This window comes from Paracoccidioides brasiliensis (assembly GCF_000150735.1).
Source record: "Paracoccidioides brasiliensis Pb18 unplaced genomic scaffold supercont2.6, whole genome shotgun sequence".
NCBI classification, from domain to species: domain Eukaryota; kingdom Fungi; phylum Ascomycota; class Eurotiomycetes; order Onygenales; family Ajellomycetaceae; genus Paracoccidioides; species Paracoccidioides brasiliensis.
This window is the reverse complement of record NW_011371363.1, coordinates 1,264,313-1,281,794: the sequence shown is the minus strand read 5'-3', so window position 1 is coordinate 1,281,794 and position 17,482 is coordinate 1,264,313. Positions and strand designations below refer to the sequence as shown.

At 47.4% G+C, this 17,482-nt stretch overlaps 5 protein-coding genes across 5 annotated transcripts; 2 read left to right on the top strand and 3 right to left on the bottom strand.

The window, feature by feature from the left end:
• Nucleotides 1–2,511: 2,511 nt before the first annotated feature.
• On the top strand, nucleotides 2,512–5,085 carry PADG_05470 (uncharacterized protein; the record flags this gene model as incomplete). Its single annotated transcript, XM_010762453.1, has 4 exons — nucleotides 2,512–3,417; nucleotides 3,486–4,192; nucleotides 4,318–4,482; nucleotides 4,602–5,085. 4 exons carry the CDS (start codon nucleotides 2,512–2,514, stop codon nucleotides 5,083–5,085), a joined length of 2,262 nt encoding a protein of 753 aa, XP_010760755.1.
• A 1,321-nt stretch (nucleotides 5,086–6,406) lies between these two features.
• Nucleotides 6,407–6,997, top strand: PADG_05469 (uncharacterized protein; the record flags this gene model as incomplete). Its single annotated transcript, XM_010762712.1, has 1 exon — nucleotides 6,407–6,997. The coding sequence occupies one exon, from the start codon at nucleotides 6,407–6,409 to the stop codon at nucleotides 6,995–6,997; it is 591 nt and encodes a 196-aa protein (XP_010761014.1).
• Nucleotides 6,998–7,605: 608 nt separating this feature from the next.
• PADG_05468 (U2 small nuclear ribonucleoprotein A') lies at nucleotides 7,606–8,805 on the bottom strand (the record flags this gene model as incomplete). The annotated part of the gene is made up of 4 exons (XM_010762452.1): nucleotides 7,606–8,019; nucleotides 8,192–8,452; nucleotides 8,581–8,621; nucleotides 8,727–8,805. 4 exons carry the CDS (start codon nucleotides 8,803–8,805, stop codon nucleotides 7,606–7,608), a joined length of 795 nt encoding a protein of 264 aa, XP_010760754.1.
• A 953-nt stretch (nucleotides 8,806–9,758) lies between these two features.
• PADG_05467 (apyrase) lies at nucleotides 9,759–12,272 on the bottom strand (the record flags this gene model as incomplete). The annotated part of the gene is made up of 4 exons (XM_010762451.1): nucleotides 9,759–11,812; nucleotides 11,880–12,006; nucleotides 12,145–12,179; nucleotides 12,263–12,272. 4 exons carry the CDS (start codon nucleotides 12,270–12,272, stop codon nucleotides 9,759–9,761), a joined length of 2,226 nt encoding a protein of 741 aa, XP_010760753.1.
• Nucleotides 12,273–14,068: 1,796 nt separating this feature from the next.
• Nucleotides 14,069–17,061, bottom strand: PADG_05466 (uncharacterized protein; the record flags this gene model as incomplete). Its single annotated transcript, XM_010762450.1, has 7 exons — nucleotides 14,069–14,246; nucleotides 14,389–14,642; nucleotides 14,726–15,040; nucleotides 15,121–15,790; nucleotides 15,887–16,142; nucleotides 16,211–16,429; nucleotides 16,512–17,061. 7 exons carry the CDS (start codon nucleotides 17,059–17,061, stop codon nucleotides 14,069–14,071), a joined length of 2,442 nt encoding a protein of 813 aa, XP_010760752.1.
• Between the last annotated feature and the right edge of the window lie 421 nt (nucleotides 17,062–17,482).

The following is a 17,482-nucleotide window of genomic DNA, read 5'->3' as shown; positions in this document are numbered from 1 at the left end:
AACTCGCTGCGTGTCCGCGCACGGCACACCACGCCAATACAAAATACCAACCTGCAGCCTGCCAGCCTGCCAGCCTGACCTCCTTCTCAGAGAAGTCTGCCTCAACCAAGATCGCCCGCACGGGTAACCCGAAGCAGCAGACGCCGTTCGCTACAGAGACCCCCTCTGAAGAGTGACAATTGGAGAGAGATTGGGGGGGGGCCTTTGCACCTCACACCCTCCACAACCTGGAACAAACTGCGGAGTCGTTTTGTTAACCTAATTCCGCAGCAGAGTTGGCCACCGGAGTTGGCCACCAAAATCCTAAATCGTTCCATCTCAACAAATCAAAATTTAATCCAACAGAAAAATAAAAATAAAAATAAAAATAAAATACAAAGATCTGCGCTCAACAACCAACGAAAATTAAAATTCAATCCCGCTGAGATCAGGGTAGCTTCTTTCCGGTACGGATCTGCAAGATGGGTTAAAATGCCCGGGGGCGTCATCGCTGTGGGTTTTTTGTTGTGATGATGACATCATGTAGGGTTGGTTGGGTGCTTGTTCAGGCAGCTCTTTTGCAGGCGAGAGATTGCTCCAGATACCTGCAGTAAAGTGTAGACATATGGAATCATGGCATGAGCCAAAACGGCTGTTGTAAAGTCTTTCTTTGATCAGGGTTTTTTTTTTTTTTCTTTTTTCTTTTTTCTTTTTTCTTTTTTCTTTTTTTTTTTTTTTTTTTTTTTTTTTTTTTTTTTTTTTTTGTTGGCATCTGTGTTTTCTGCGTTGAGGGCTGAATCAGATAAATGTATATAAATGTGCCGCAGCATGAGAGATCAACTACGGCTCCTCTCTATCTCCTCATGTTAGTTAGTTCTCCATTTGACTCCAGCTGCCCAATTGAGCAGCATTTATTACTGGTTCAACACAGGATGAATAATTAACGAAAATAAACACGCGTCTTGATATTGGTGGCCAAACTCGCTCTCCCTTTGGGGTGGCCACCTTTTTCCGGGCCCCCAGTACTACCAAGGTACCGTCGAAGGCTGTGATGGGAACCCCCAAGATGCAGTCTGCAGGCCCTGCGTGGGTTGTGTGTGTGTGATGGGGTGTTTCAAAAGGTGCCGGATTGTGTATCTGTCCAATTCCCAACTATAATATGTTTTTTCCCCCGTCCCCCCCAACTCTTCTCTCCCTCCCCCTGTCGCTTATCGTAGATACTTGACTCAAGCTGTGAGATCTGGGGTTCTTTTTTGGTCTCCTCTCCCACGTCCTCCCCCCACCCAACTTTTTTAACTCACCGTTTCCCTTCCTGATTGATTTACTGATTTACTGATTGACTGATTGACTGATTGACTGATTCATTTTTCTAATAATCTGCAGCAGCCAGCGGGTGAATCGGAATCCCGCCGCGAGTTTATTTATATATATCTTTTCACTCATTGGCCCCGAGGCAGTTCAGGCTAACTAAGCCTGCAGCCTCCTCTTTGTCATCAGCGACAAAACAACTGACTGTTCTTGGGGTTGAACCAACTAGAAAGAAAATATTCAACCCTACTTTGATTTTAGTGTCGGCATCTGCAGCAGCAACGTTATCATTCGCCCGTCTGGTGAGGGAACGCTGATCCGTTCAGGTAATTCATGAATCCCTTCGGTTTGGTCTCCGGATTGTTCTCGATAAACCTAAATGAAAAGTATTTTTTTTCGTTGTTGTTGGTTAAGAAAACTGGATCCGCATTCCCTTCGATCTCGGTTCCTGCAGCTCCGTAACGTTAACCACTGTTAATGAGTTATAATAACTATATTGCCGCTTTCTCCACATCTCGCGACTATAAACAATCTACTCCTCATCCTCCGCTACTCCACAGTCAAAGGAATGGCTTGACTACTATTACAACATTACGGAATCCATGGGCATTGGATGTTCCACTCGGTCGACTTCCACTCTACCCTTCCCAAGGTGAGTTCAGAAACTACTCCTTTTTCATCCGATCCGCCGCCCTCGGGGCTGTCTGTATTACTCTCCTGCCACCGTTGTTGCTGCTGCGGCCATTCTCTCTCCGAATTGTAGACACTGACAGATGTACCCCCCTGGTTATTCATATATATATATATATATCTCCACTACAGATCGTCTCCGAAGATTTCTGCCTTTTCTTGTATCCCACGTATAATTTTGTCCCACATTTGCTGGGGGAGACTGCAGTGCAGGTCCTCACCCCACGCCCGTTCAAATTGGAATCGAAAGGGGGGGAAAGGAGTCGTCGACAACGGGTTTGAATATACTTTATAAATATCTAGGGGCGTATCGGGTGTCTCGGGCTTGCAGGCTTGGGGGCTGGTGAACCGTTTCTGGGGTTGGTTTTCTTCTCCTGCTCTGTCGCAAGATTGTAGTTCTCACCCTTTCAAGACCTACATGAAGGTGTGAACGGAGCATGTTCTAGCGCCACGCCGCGCTCTGAGCACGACAAGGCATAGAATTCTCGGGATCCATAAAGCCCCAGTTGTTTTGGCCCGCGTATCCGGAATCAGATGGCATCAATAGTTGGCGGGAACTTTCTTCCGCAAACAGAATACGATCTCTCTCTGAATTTGGCTGCCTCTGCCGCCACAACGGAGGTGGGGGATTACCCAGTAAATGGCGATACCTACCAGCTAACTGCAAAGGCCGCTCCTGATTTCAACTCCCAACCGAAGAAGAAGAAATCAAATAATCCCATCAGCGGAGATGCCTCAGCCTCCGGTGCGGCCGTATCTTCGTCACGGACGGTGAACTCCTCTGGTCAAACGAATGCTCAAAAGCCAAAGCGCGTCAGGACCGGCTGTCTGACGTGCAGGGAACGGCATCTGAAATGTGACGAGGCGCTTCCTCGTTGTCAAAACTGCCAAAAGTCTGACCGGCTGTGTAAGCGCGGGGTTCGACTGAACTTCATCGACACTCATGTTGCCGCCCCGCCGTACGCAGCGCCTTTCGCCCACGACTGGCAGGTCAACTTCCATGATGAATCCCGGGAGATTGCCTCGGAATATAAAGGTGGCTTTGAACGGTACCCCCGCGTCGAGAGGAATGATCCCCCGCCGCGAAAACCTGCGCCTCCCCCGTCGTCGTACAATTTCCCTGATATCATGGGAGCCCCGTCTCTTTCGCATCAGAGTCTCTCTCTCCCGAGTGTTACTCCCCTTCTTTCTAATTATCCCGAGCCTCCGCAGCCGGAAATGACCGAGGCGATATTCCAACATGCTTCGCAACCTCATCACGCGAACTCTACGTTTTCTGACAACTCCCTATCGCATTCTCCGTTTAACTCCCCGAAGCCCAGTTTGGTCTCCTCAGAAAATGTCAGACCCTACCTGGATAACGCTGAAGAGGTTCTGCTCATGCAAGTTTTCGTGGAGGAAGTTGGGCTGTGGATGGACTCGATGGACTCGATGAAACATGTAATTTGCCCTCTTTCCGTCTGCCTACAGGCCTGCTGATGCAAAGTCTTCTGCTAACTTTCCATCAGTTTTCTCATATTCTGCCATTTCATGCTCTCCAGGAGCCGATGCTTTTGAGTGCGTTCATGGCATGCGGCGCCCGGCACTTGTTCCTAGTAAATCCATCATATGGCGAAGAAAAGGCTCTGTACTACTACAACGCTTCTACGCGTGATCTTCTTACCTGTTTGCAAAACCCCAATCGCAATGCTGTCCTCTGTGCTACGACAGCTGTAATTCTTAACGTTTACGAAATAATGTGTGAAAAGGCCATGCAGCGGATGAACCATATCGCCGGTGCCCGCGCTCTCATCAAGGAATGCCGATGGAACGCCAAAAGCATCGGGATAGGGGGCGCTTGCTTTTGGCTCAATGTTGGCATGGAGCTGCTGAGCTGCCTTCATTTCAATTGGAGGATGGCATGGGATCCGGATACGTGGGATGTGGATATGAACATGGGTGCGTCGCAGAACAGTATCACGGGCGACGAGGAGTTGTGGACACATCGGATGGTATATATCTGTGCGAAAATTGGGAATTTTCGATCCACCATTCCGCAGTTCCAGAATCCAGATCGGGCTGCGCATGACATGCGGCTGAATCAACGGATACAGGAATGGAATACATACAAGGGGTGGTGTGACGAGTGGGCAAGATGTGTGCCACGCTCGATGCTGCCGCTCGGTTACCTGCAGACTTGGCAGACGAATTCTAAGTCGTCATTCCCGGAGGTTTGGTTAGTACACCTCATTATATCTCCAACAACTCCCCCCCCCCCCCCCCTTTTTTTTTTTTTTTTTTTCTTTTATCTTTTTTTTTTTCATGGTCCAACTGTAAGCTGTTAACCCGACATGCATTTAGGCTTATCAAGCGTACCGCTGTCGTTGCTAGGTTGTTTTATCACACAGCCTGCTGCCTGCTTGCCCAGGTCCATCCCACTGAATCCGAGTTCAGCGAGAATATGATGGCCATGCAGCAGAGCCACGCTCATGATATCTGCGGTATTGTGGCGCATGTGAAAGATAGGTAAGTTAATAGCCATTGTTCCTTGAAAAAGATAATTACAAAAAAAAAAAGCATTCATCAAAGCCACATGTTCTCTATAATCGAGTTCGCTAATTCTCAACTTTCCGCCGTGTAAACAGAGGCGTCGCCAGCGTTTCTCTCCGCTGCCTTGCAATTGCCGCGGAGTGCCTAACGAATAGGCAAGCTCAGGAAGAAGTACTGCACATCATCGATAAAATCATCAAGGAGACGGGGTGGCAAGTTGGCTTCCTGCACCGCGAACTCATGGAGAAATGGGTATGGAACAACAGCAACTCTCCCGCGCAACATCAGCAGCAGCAGCAGCAGCAATCGTCCACCTCTACATCAACCGGTGGGCCGTCGGCACCATCATTACTTTCCTCCTCTCTTTTAAACTCTGGCTCACCCAACCCCCCCAACGCAACTGCAAGTGGCGGGGGAGGGGGTCAAGGGCCATCCCGTCCCCGGTTGCCGCAAGGAATTGTGAACCCGCTCATGGCGACGGCGGACTTTTCATACGAGGACCATCCGTACCAAAGCCATTATGTTGCACCGCATAACCCCAATCAGATTGGGAGTTATCAGCATTACGAGTCTTACTGATGCCCTTTTATCTCTTTATTTTCCTTTATATTTTCTGTTTTTACAAAACTTTCGTGCCTCTAACCCCTCACTCGTTTGTATGGATAACGTTATGGTTATTCGTTTGTGTGCGTGCGTGCGTGTGCGTGTGTGTGTGTGTGTGTGTGTGTGTGTGTGTGTGTGTGTGTGTGTGTGTGTGTGTGTGTGTGTGTGTGTGTGTGTGTGTGTGTGTGTGTGTGTGTATGTGTGTGGAAATGTGGATTTGAGATACCAACCAGAAACCAATTTCTCCTTTTCTCGTCCGATGGCATTTCCCGGGTTTGGAAGGCCTTTCTTTCCTCACATATTATCATATTTATGATGTTTATTTCTTAAAAACGGAATTTTTCTGATGGCAACAGTTTAGAGGGCTTGGTTCCCATGTTCCCCATTGATGTATATGGCATTTTTACTTTCCCCTTGTTTGCTTGCTGATTTCATGTTAGTTAACAACTACCTAGCTTTATTTAATTAGTTGCATTACTATTACTATCACTATCACTATTAACTATTATTATTATTATTATTATTATTATTATTATTATTATTATTATTATTATTATTATTATATTAACATCTTCATATTTGCTTGGCTGTTAGAGACTATTATGTCATCCTTGATGCGGCGGGTTTTAACCACATCCTTATCAGTCTCAGGGGAATGTTGGGACCCTGCATCATCAATCACTCAAAGACATAGTTGAATCATCCTTAACACAAAGGAAGAACCAATAGAGACACGGTGGATGTGCCCTAATCTTGCCAATCATAAATCCCTTTCTATTCACCAGCCACCTCTCCCCGTCATAAACATGGCTTGGTCCAAGCATTCAGTGCCAGGCCTTCCGTAGAATGACGCCTACCACCGCGCTATTCGCCCCAACCCGCTATATACCTTGTGTTTAATTTTTTCTGTGATATGAAAAATTATGCACTTATCAACCCATTCACCCAGGCATTCTCAACACGTCTGTTGGCGCGCTCCCTTCTGCTTCCTCTTCGATTCATGAGACCCGTTCAATCTCCACGGCGCCAACCCAAGGAATTTTGGTCCCCTTTCCAAATGGGATAGATAGTTGAAACTACATCATCAGCTACGATCAATACATGTACATACAGAACACCCCTGCCATCCATTACCTAACCTGGCTGAAGAAATTGAGATGAAGTTCCCTTCCACTACACCTCCTCTATCACCACAGAAAATCAACACATGAAAACACACCATAAGGTCCAAAAAAAAAAAAAAAAAAAAAAAAAAAAGGAAAGAAATATATATATATATATAAACTAGAAATCAACAATGGCCACCTCCGACCCCATAGTTCTAGAACCCAACTCGCTCTACATCCTCCTCTTCCGCCAGGGCGAAGCCTATCAATTCCACTGGGGTCTCTTCCTCACTACTACCACCAGCAGCACCCCAGCAGCAGAAGAAACAGTTGAATCACCTGAATCTGCTGCACCAGCAGAGACAACAGCAACAACTAGTCCGCCAGGCACCCTTTTCGAACTTATAAACCCAAACCCTTCCAACAGCAGACACTGGACCTACAGCACCAGCACCCTCGCCACGTTTGCCCACAAAAACAACCCCATCTCCGCCCTCAAAATCTCCACCATAGAACCAATCCTTCACGAACCCGTTCACGCCCTCCTCGCCACAATTCCCGTCGTCACCTATTCCCACCGCTTTGGGGAGGACATGTCGTGTCGTGTGTGGCTGAAGGAGGCGCTGTATGCGCTTGACCAGAGTGGGTTCATACAGCTTGTATGGACTGTTGATGAGATTGAGAAGGAGGCTAAGGGATTGGGGATGCTGTGTTGGTGTAGTGGGATCGGGAGGGGCAATGCTAGGGGAAGAGCGAAGCGGAGTGCTGGGTGTCTTTTCTGAGGGAAGTGGAAGTGCGACGCGTTGGGGGGGGGGGGGGGATTGATATGGTTGGTGGGGACGCAGACTATTATTGGTATTAGTTGCTTCGGGAAGTTGGTTGGATGGGTGGTTGGAAGCTTTGACCCAAAAAGAATGGAAGTCTGACGTTTTCGTTGATGGAATGTGGTTAAGACAGGGAGTTGAACCATGGGGCATGTCCGAGTGCTTTTAAGGTGTCAATCAATGCGTCCATGGTTCAACGAGGTCTGATCTGCTTGGCAAGGCGGAGAAAAGGGAGATGGGTTGGAATAAGGATATCAAGAGACTGGTATCACAATCAACTTAAAAGAAGATGGGTTTTAAAGAACTCCTCCCCATGTTTTCAGACAGGATCTTCGTTTTGGGTTGATCCGATAACAACGGACATGCAGACAAACTTAAAAAAAAGAGATTGCGTAGAGTTGGTGGTGTACAGTGTTTTCAGTGCTCTGAGCAGCGTAACAATCCGTTAGTACCTGTACCATTATCCGTAAAACGCCGGTTTATATTTTTATAACAAAACGAGATATCAAAATAAAATAAGAAAAAAGTCCACTGCGCCAATGTTCGATAATTGAAGTCATTCAAAATCACATCTTCATATCAGTATCATTATCTTCGCCGTGATCGCTTTCATCTCCCAGCGCACCCCCCGGTATCCTCCCCTCATTCAACTCTCGTTCCAACCTTGTGATTTCCTGTAAGCTCTTCGCTTCCCGGATCATTTTCTCCACTCGTTTCCGCTCCTTCTCGGTAAGTTTAACACGCATTAGCCTTCCACCAGGCTGCTGTTCTGATGCACTACGCGCTGTTGAATTTTTGAGTGTGGAGCCAGGGACGTCGAATGTTCGGGATTTAATTCCCATGACTTTAGAGGCGAGGGCTGTGAGTTTGGTAGCGGTGCCAAAAAGTTCGGCAGCACGGTTTCGTTCTACGTCCTTGACTTTCTGGTAGTCGAGGAAGCGCACCGTTGGAATGAGGAAGATTATCCAGAGGCGGTAGTTCTGTGTATATACGCGAGTATGAAGTGGTGATGGTTAGCAATATGGACAGTATATAGGCATGCGATAGGACGGACAACGACGACATCATATGGCACCGCCCCAAAATAATTCAATAACACGTCCAAAAAGAGAAATAAATCAACAACATTTCAAGGAATTCAAAGACACTAACATCCTTCCGCGTCACCGGATTCTCCAGCAGCGACAAATGCGTTAGTCTCGTTAGATTCTTCAACGGCTCAAGATCCGCTAGCTCTGCAACGTTATTCGCGGTGAGAATTAGTGTTGTTAGGTTCGGGATCGAAGTTGCTATTGACGGGTGGATATGCGACACGCGGTTTCGAGCTAGAAGCAAGGTGCGGAGACGTGGGGAGAAGGGGAAGTTGGAGATCGAGGAGATGTCGTTGTCAGTGAAGTCGATGGCGTCATGGTCCTGCGCATATATGATTAGAGATTGACCATGAAACCGTGTAGACTGGGGCACGGAGTATGGAGGACAGATCTAAGAGAGAAAAGCGGCCCATAGGAAGAGGGACCAGAGTTGATGTCATTCGAACATACCTTCGCAGCACCCATATTCTCAATAGCGGGAATTTTATGGCCTATATATCACCCCCATCCCGAAGAAAGGAAGAAATACGATATCAATTGAGCTCATTACCAAGTCTGTGACATGTGTAGTAGTATCTGTTCTTTCCAATACGCACCTCTGAGATCAAGTTCTCGTTCTTTGAGTGGGTTGAGGTAGGAGAGTGAATTCTGAATTAGCTCCACGGTGAGTCGCATTGTGGATGCAAGTTAAATTGAGCTATGCAGATATGTCGAGTGGGTCAAGGCGACGGGAGTTCTAAGTGATATGAGGAATGGTTGATGTTTTGACGGGTGTAGAGGGTTGTCGTCGATTATGATGCAGAATGAAAATAGCTGCTGATGTTGAGCTTCCGCGAAGTTCAAAGTTTCCTTTTTGGGCTCTAGAATCTTGAGGGGGCTGGAATGGATCACGTGATGTTGATCTACAGTGTCCCTGTTGAACCAGCACCGGATGGGAAAAAAAATGGAACTCAATAGCGTTGATGGTCTATTGTTTGATGGATTGATTGGCGTTTGGAAGCTCGAATTGTAAATGATGAAGTTTAGAAAGATTTTTTCTAACCTGTTCTACACTCTAACAAAAATTTTAGAAAGGGATGAAAGAAAACAAGAGCTCGGCTCATCAGGCACGATAAAAACTCATACAAACCCCTGTCCACTAACGGATCAAAGGGAGAGAACGAGTGGATGAAGAAGAAAATAAAAGGGGGAACATAGTACACGATGGGAAAAGGGATGACGGATGCAAGAAGAAATGAACTTGTACAACGAGTGGGTAACGAATATTTAGTATAGAAGGCAATCAAGCAGAACCACAACGCCTGCGAGCAGCCCAACAGTCCATAACTCCCCCGACAAAATACCCCAATCGAGACTCCATGGCTATGGCAAAAGGACGAAAGGCAAACAAGGGAGGAGAGCGTTGCTAGGGCTATGTGCCACGACCACCCACATACTGTCACCAGAAACCCAACGGCTCAAACCAAGAGAAACTGTATATATGATCGAAGCAAAAGTCCCCACCCAACCACACTGTATAACTCAAAAAATTAAAAATAAAAATAAAAAAATAAAAAAATAGAAAGAAGAGGAAAGAAATGGAGAAGGTTGCTTTTAATCACCCAGCACCAACAATGGCCTCACACTGCCTACACGACAGACTTCCGCACGGGACTCGTCGCTCTAGATCTTCGCCCATTAGTTGTCGGCGCTAGCGCAAGGTGCGCCTGTCTATCGCGACTCTCCGTTCGCACCGCCAATCCATTGCGATCCATAATTCCCACATTGTACAAGGATAGCAACGACCCGTTGCCATCCAGGCTGAGACCGAGGCCTACACTAGCTCTGTTCCCACCGCCTCCTCCACCTCCACCGACACTGCTGATGTTGTTGCTCGTGCTCGTGCTCGACTTCAACCTCGCCAGAAGATTAACACTACTGCTCCCATCCTCGTCATATGTGGCACTGGCCTCGTCGTCGGACGAGGAAGAGCCAAGGCCGAGTTCGAATTCGCGCATGCCGTCTTCCAGTGTGCGTTCGTAGGGCATGTAACTACTTCGGCGCGGGGAGGGGGAGAAGAAGAAGAAGGAGGATAGTTTACTGTTGTAAAGGCCCTTACTTCGTCGGCGGTAATGAATGCTGCTGCCGTGTCGGCTAATTGGTCGTCCGAGAAATCTTCTGTATACACGATTTCGCCGTTCGCGGCCGTAGAGGAAGAAGATTGCGATTGCGACTATTGCGAGGAAGAGGAAGAGGCCTGGGATGCGGCGGGGAGAATGGCCGTCGAAAAGGGTGTCGTGCCAGTGTTGTCGGTTGGTTCCGGTGATAGTGTCGTTTGTAGGTATGGTTGGTTGTGAGGCGGGAGGGAGGGGTTGGAGTTGCGGACCGGTGTGCTGGAAATCGTCTGCAACGCCACCAGGGACGTTACTGCCGAAGCCAACTGGGAGGCCGTTTTTCAATGGTGGCACTTGGGATGAAGCGTAGAGAACGGCTTTTCCGAGCGTCCAGCTCACTTCTGTGGCACCGATCTTGTTAACAGCTTGGAAAGCGTCTAGATAACCGTCTGGCTTCCCAGAGACCACCACATCCTGGGTTTTGTTGTTGTGGCCTATGGTCACCTCGGCTTCTCCGATGCTTGAGCGTGGGATGCCAATTCCGTCGTGTAGAATATTGATTAGCCAAGAAGCCTTGAAACAAAGTTCATTGGCAGTTTTCTTGCTGACTTTCCCCCCCCATCTCTGCCCTCTAATGCCTGCTTCTATCTCATCCCATGGCTGTGAGCAAAAATCTTTCGCGCGCTGCAGATAGTCGTTGAAGTTGTAAGGGTCATCCTTGTAGCCCATATCAAAAATCCCATGGGTGGTGTGCCAGTATTCGCTCACACCGATAAAATGGTTGACGTCAAAATCGATTGCGGGCACATGGACTCCATGTAGAAGACAGGGCTCATCAGGACAAGGCGCATCCTTCTCAAGTAAGGGGAATGTCTGGAGAAGGCACTGGTCGAACTTGCCTGTTCCAACTAGATACGGCTCCACACCGGACACGGGGCCTTCAGGGGGTAGAATGGTTCCGTCTGCAGACATCCGCAGTCCAGCATGTAGACAAGGATCCGGCCTACCCTTGTTCTTCTCATCGACAGTTGATTCCAAGAGTGCCTTTACATATCGACTCCTTGCCTCCTGCGCCCCAAAGCCTAACCACGACATGACAAACACCTTATACTCAAGAGCCCTGCCATTGACGCTCCTGAGCCGCAGAAGGGTTAAATCATTGGCATGTTTCTGGGCCTCAGTCGCGTTTGGTGCAAAGGCAATCTGGGCAGAGGCACCTCCCATGTCCAGAAATCCGTATGTGTGATGGCCTTTCCCGTGATTGTGGGATCTGCTATCATCGAACCCGCCCATCAAATAGTTGGTCGCAATCCACCCGTAAAGTCCTTCGGTGACTCCCTCGATGACTTGCACATGTTGGTTACAGTCCGGGATGAGAAAGTCGGTGGTTTGGCGGACGTAAGTGCACACATTGTTGAGGATGCTCTTTTGCTGGGCTTTTGGGAGCAGGCGCATGCCAGCCGTTGCCAGGAGGAAGAAGGGGGTGTCGGGTACATCTTCTTCGGGGATAACCTCTTGTACATGATGGAGGAGTGGTCTGAGGTGCTCGAGTCCGACATCTTGGGGATTTTGGGCGAACGTGGAGATGCCTGATATTGTGACGGATTAGCACCAGGCTAGAGGAGAATCTAGAATAAACCATCGATTGCTGTATACCTGGATGTATCTTTTTAGTCCATTCTTCGCTTGTTATGATTTCGGGTAATGATGCTAGTTCCTTTGCCGATGCAGATTTGCGCGCCTTTACACTATCTGGCCATCTATAGACATATGATCGAGTCCCCTAGATAATCCCGAAAAGAAAAAAAAAAAAAAAAAATTCAGTCAGTATATATGTACCCGGATGGCGCCACTGGCTATCAATGTGCAGCACACGCCCAGCACCTCCACGATTTGACACGATGGGACGCGATCAACTTACGGATGAACCAGCATCCAGGACGACAGCATATCTCCCTGTACAAATACGCAGTTAGCAAATATTCCTGGTCGCGTAGTTTTTGACTCTGCTGTCAGGAGGGGGGAAGGCAATGATGTACAAGTCAACATCTGGGAATCCGACGCTTTGCGTGTTCTTCTATGTATTATCCGTTGTGTTTAGCTCAAATGCATTGCCCGAAGTGACAATATTACATATTAAAAGGAAAGGCTGTAGTAGCATAGGCGAGATATAAAGGGTAATTTTTCGACAGCTTCCATCAATATGGCGACCCTCCCCCTTGTTCTCTTTGTGATCGGCGCCGTATCTTGGATGTGTCGGCAAAGCTTAAAGTCTGCTCTGAACCGGGGGATAGCGTAGTCGCGCAGAGAGAGAGAGAGTTCGAGACCCGGAAACGAGCGTGGAGTCGGTGGTCGAAGCCAAAGGAAAAGGAAGGAAGAGGAAGAGAGGTGGGGTCTGGAATTGGGTGATAAAGGGGGAGATAAAAGGAGTCGAGATGGAGAGATGAGGTTGAAATAGAAGAAGATTGAGGCTGAAGAATGGGCAGAACGTTCCGCTGTCATCAACCTTTGAGCTGATTTAACATAGGGGTTGAGTGTAGTTAGTAGTTAGTTACTAAAGCTTGGGGCCAACCTCAGAAGGGGAAGGGGGCAGAAGCCGGCAGTTTTTTTTAGACTTTCTGGATGTACGGTTGGTACAATAGATACGGTATGTACGGTAAGCAGCCGTAATTCTGGTATTTCTTCAGGAATTCGGCCCCGCACAGAGAAAATGACGCGCGTACTATTAAGTGAACTCCCCAATAGAATGCCGCCATTTTGCAAAGTGGCGCTTTTACTCCACTCTGAGTGGCGGTTTGCAAAAGGGGACCCAGTCGATCGATAGGGATAGGATACTAGTGCCGTATAGGACGGTACCTCCCGTTGTGGGGTGATGCAAAGGTTGCCTCCCCAGATTACCATACATACAGTACGGAATATGACACCAACCCACTGTTAGCGATAGGGAGAGGCAGCAAGAGATACTCGGGTGCCTTTCTCCATATTTTCTACCCGAGTCGGGACCCCAGCAGGAGGGTTGTATTGTCCTAGAATTGAAGCAAGATCTATATATAATCAATATTACTTGCTTATATACGTACCTGTTATGCCGGTATTATCTCTCCCATTAAATATCTTACCTAGCTAATTTGTGAGACTACAAATGTCGGGAATCAAGCACCATCGATCTATTTTTAGCGATGAAGCTACACAGCGACTTGGTCTCAGAGAACCAAACCCTCCACAGCAACCTCCACATGGAACAAGACACCATGTTTTAGAATCTGCTCGAAAAATCTGGATATGTAGATATCTACAAGTAATTTATCCAACGCAAAAACCTACACGCAACGTGCCAGTGACAACACTCAGACGAAATAAGGTTCCACAAGGGTTGGAATTTAAGAGCTTGTGAGGGATCCGTTACTTGGTGTGACTTATATACATCCTTTGGTTATTGGGGTCATCTCAAAATTGATTCACCTCATTTGATGTAGCTTTTTTGCATTTTTATGCCTTTGTTCCAGCATTTCTTCTCTCTCTCTCTCTCCTGAATGACATGACAGATTTGCGCTACGAAAATTCACAGTGAGAATGTTGATGATGGTGGTACTGACAAAATTAAAGAATAGCAATATAATACAAAATGCAGGAATGGAGAGACATATACGGAGTGGTGTGTACTCTTTCTATCCCCCCCCCCCCTTCCGAAATTTGAGTAAGAGGGTGGTGCGAGACATAAAGAGAACATATATAAGAGGCACTGGGAATAATAAAGTTCAATAAACAGCAAAACGAATTGCAGATGTTCATGTGTGTATATACAACAATATACAGGCTATATATATAACACCCCAACATACCCATCACAGCTTCGAGCTTGCCCCAAGCGCCGTTCGTCTAGGATGTCTCGTGGAGACGTCAAGCTCTTTCGACAAAGCAGCGGACTCTGTCGCTGCTGCCACTTCAAATACCCCTCGACCCACTGCGTCGGTCATGGTGAGTACGCGAGAGGACACGGTGGCTCCGTCTCGACGGTTTTTCCTATAAAACAGGCCGTATCCCAGCGTCAGCCTTTGCAACTGTGGTCGTCGTCCACAGAACCAGGGCGGGAGAGTCGAGTATTCTATTGAAGAAAAGAAAAAAAAGTGTAGGTGTCGAGGGGAACGCAGCACATTATACATACCCTTCACGCCGCGACTGGGCGATCCGGGACATAAAGTCCCATAGTTTTCCGCGGGCCAGGAGCTTCCCTGTAGTTGCATCGCGTTCAGGCATCCAGCCGGGCGCGATTCTCATGGTAGTCGTTTGGGTGCCCTTTGACTTTGCGACGATGATAATGCCTTCCTCTTCGAATCTCTTATATGCATTCTTGAGGGTTTCTTTGTTGACGGCTTCGAAATATGAGAGGTCGCCTTGGTGGTAGAGTGTTTTGCCCAGCTTTTGGTTTTTTAGCCGGAAGCGTTAATGTTGGAATACATGTCTATATCGGGGGTGGTAGGATAGAGGTGTTTTATGCTTACCAGTTGGGCACTCTCGTGTGCCTTCTTTATGTCAATCCAGGGAGACATGGGACCATTATCCAGGGGCGGGGTAAGCCCCATAAGGGATACAGCTCCAAGCCAACTCGCTTCAATAAAAGGCCAGATCAGGAAGCAGTAGAAGTCATAGTTTTCTCTTCCACATTCACGCTCTGCATCGCTTAGCTCCATAAACATCGGCACGTCAGCTGCGTCTCTGGTGACTTTGATTACATGGTCCCGTTCCAGCCCATTTAGAGTCTTCTCAAGGTTGTGAGTTAAGCCATCAAGGGGGAAGATAAATTCTCCTCGGAAGAGCTTTGAAGACCGCGTTAGCTTTTTGGAACTTCTACAGAATTGAACAAATGTCGAAATTTAAAGAAAAAATATTATCTTACCTGGGACAGGAAGGAGACCTGGGCGAGGAGTTCGTCATAGGTGCTGCGCTGGTTTATCGGTCCGCCCCCTTGCTTTACGCGACAATACATAGCAGCGGACATCAGCGCTTCAGTTATGAAAAGATGGATTGTCATATTTCTGTAAAATGAGAGTTGGAACCGATCCACGGCATAGAATGTCTGTTCCGCAAGGCCGCCAATTTCACCAACTAGGTTAGGTCCCAAAACTTCGATTGCGCGATCGACTACTTGTTCCGTCGGAGCTCTGTAGAAATGTGCCACTCTCCCTCCCTTAGTACGAACTCGATCACATAACCAATCCACGCGTCGAACAAGTTCTGTTTTACCAACACCACGGCCTCGAAGAGTAAGAAGAACTGTGCCAACCAGCGCTGTTGGCATCACCACGGCCACGTTATTGATGTCTGATAGGACACGGTATCCTAGTGTTCTGAGGAGGCGTCCTCGTTCTGCACTCCCCATTTTCAATTGAATTTCACCGTTATTGGGGGTATTGTATATTCTGGCAGACTGCTCGGCGACAAATGCTTTCAGACTCCATGGTTCGTGAAATCTGACGTCAACCCTACCCAGCTTGAGCGATAGGACCGAAGAAGAATTAAGAAAATCCACTAGATTCTCTTTTTGCTTCGGTTGACCGAGAAGTTCACTAATGTACGATCTGATTTTTTTTTTTTTTTTAAAAAAAGAAAAAGAGTATTAGTGTGCCAAGTTTGGCTTGCTGTATTTGGAATTGAATACCTACTCAGTTTCAATAACCTTATCATATTGCGTGCTGACCGGGCAGATAATTGCATCGTTGACTCGGCCAGACGCAATACTATCCAAGAGAAAGCTGAGGATACCAAATTTAGGAGGTAGGAGCTTTCCTGTTCTCGAACGACCTCCCTCCACAAAGCATTCAAAATTAAACCCGTTTTTTAACAGGGTATCAACATAAGCTTGGACGAGCGTATGGTACAAGGAGTCATCCCCGAATGTTCGACGAATCCACATTGCGCCTGGATTGGTTGTCAGCCTGTTCCAAAAGTAAATCATGCATGGTTTGCTAGGAACGAAATAGATATACCTGCACGCTGTAAGAAGCTCCCGAGCAAAGGAATATTCAAATTGTCTCCCGCCACAACCACTGGAAGTCCAATTCCAAGGCGATAGCAGATGATTTGTAGTGAAACGTAGTCTACGTGAGATCTATGACAAGGCAAGAACACTATCGATTGCTTTTTCTTTGCTGCAGCCTCTGCAACAAATCTCAAGCGGAGAACCTCCTCGCTAGAAACATGGATTCCTGCATTCCAGAGTCAGTATATTTTTCGTGATCTTAAGTACCCATATACGTAACTAATAAATAGGAAGCAAAAAGAATGTACCTTGGTGATATGCTCTCGTAAGAAGCTGTGTACATAAATAATATGCTCCCCGGATGAAGTTTTTACTTTCCATTTTGCAAATCATATTCTCCATCATGGTATCGACGACCTCCCTTAAATTCGCCTCAATCTCGTTTTTCCTCCTTCTACGAGGATCATGATCATTGTTCGATTTTCGGGGATCTAGCAGACCTTCCTCCTCTTCTACTCGAGTTCGCAACTCCGCCAGCTCCGTAATCTTCCCAACCAATATCGGGTTCCTGATGATATCTAACTTCATTCTCTCGGAGAAGCCAGGGTAAAACACTGGCTGCCCGATAATGTTTTCATATGCGCGCCATCCTGACCCGGAAACGAACAGGCTGACTTCACGAAGAAACTCAAAGGGATTTTCTCGAAAGCGTGCCATGTTCCGCACAAGCTTTCGCTCAGTGATGCCATCATCATGAACCCCAGGGCCTCCGGTGAAACCAGTGGGATGCACGGTGACCCGATCCCCGACAATCTCTAGATCTGGGGCCATGTGGCCCGCGCCTTTTGGAGAAGACATGATGGCTAATTCCAATTGCTAAACGATATTATTTTAGGGAATAAGAGCGTGGTGGTAGGGTTATTATCAGAACCACTGGAACACGACGAGGCAGTGGAGATTTGCCAAGTTCCACCTTTCGAGGGCCCTGTTAACGCGCCACACCAGAAGTCCTCCTCCTTTCTTACAAAAGAAGAGACAACTTGTCCTCGTAGTCCATTTCGCCGCCGTCTCGGGGCTGCCGCTCCACCTGAGTCCGTCGTAGTAAGCCCAACATTTACGGTGTGGAAGCTCGGATTTCATGTTGGACCTCGGCAGCGTTCATACAGGTCACATGATCATTCGCCGCACTAGTTGTATCACGTGACAGTACCATTTCCCGAAGGTCGCAGCAACCCGTAAATAAACACAGCATCACCAATGTTGGACAACATAAATTATT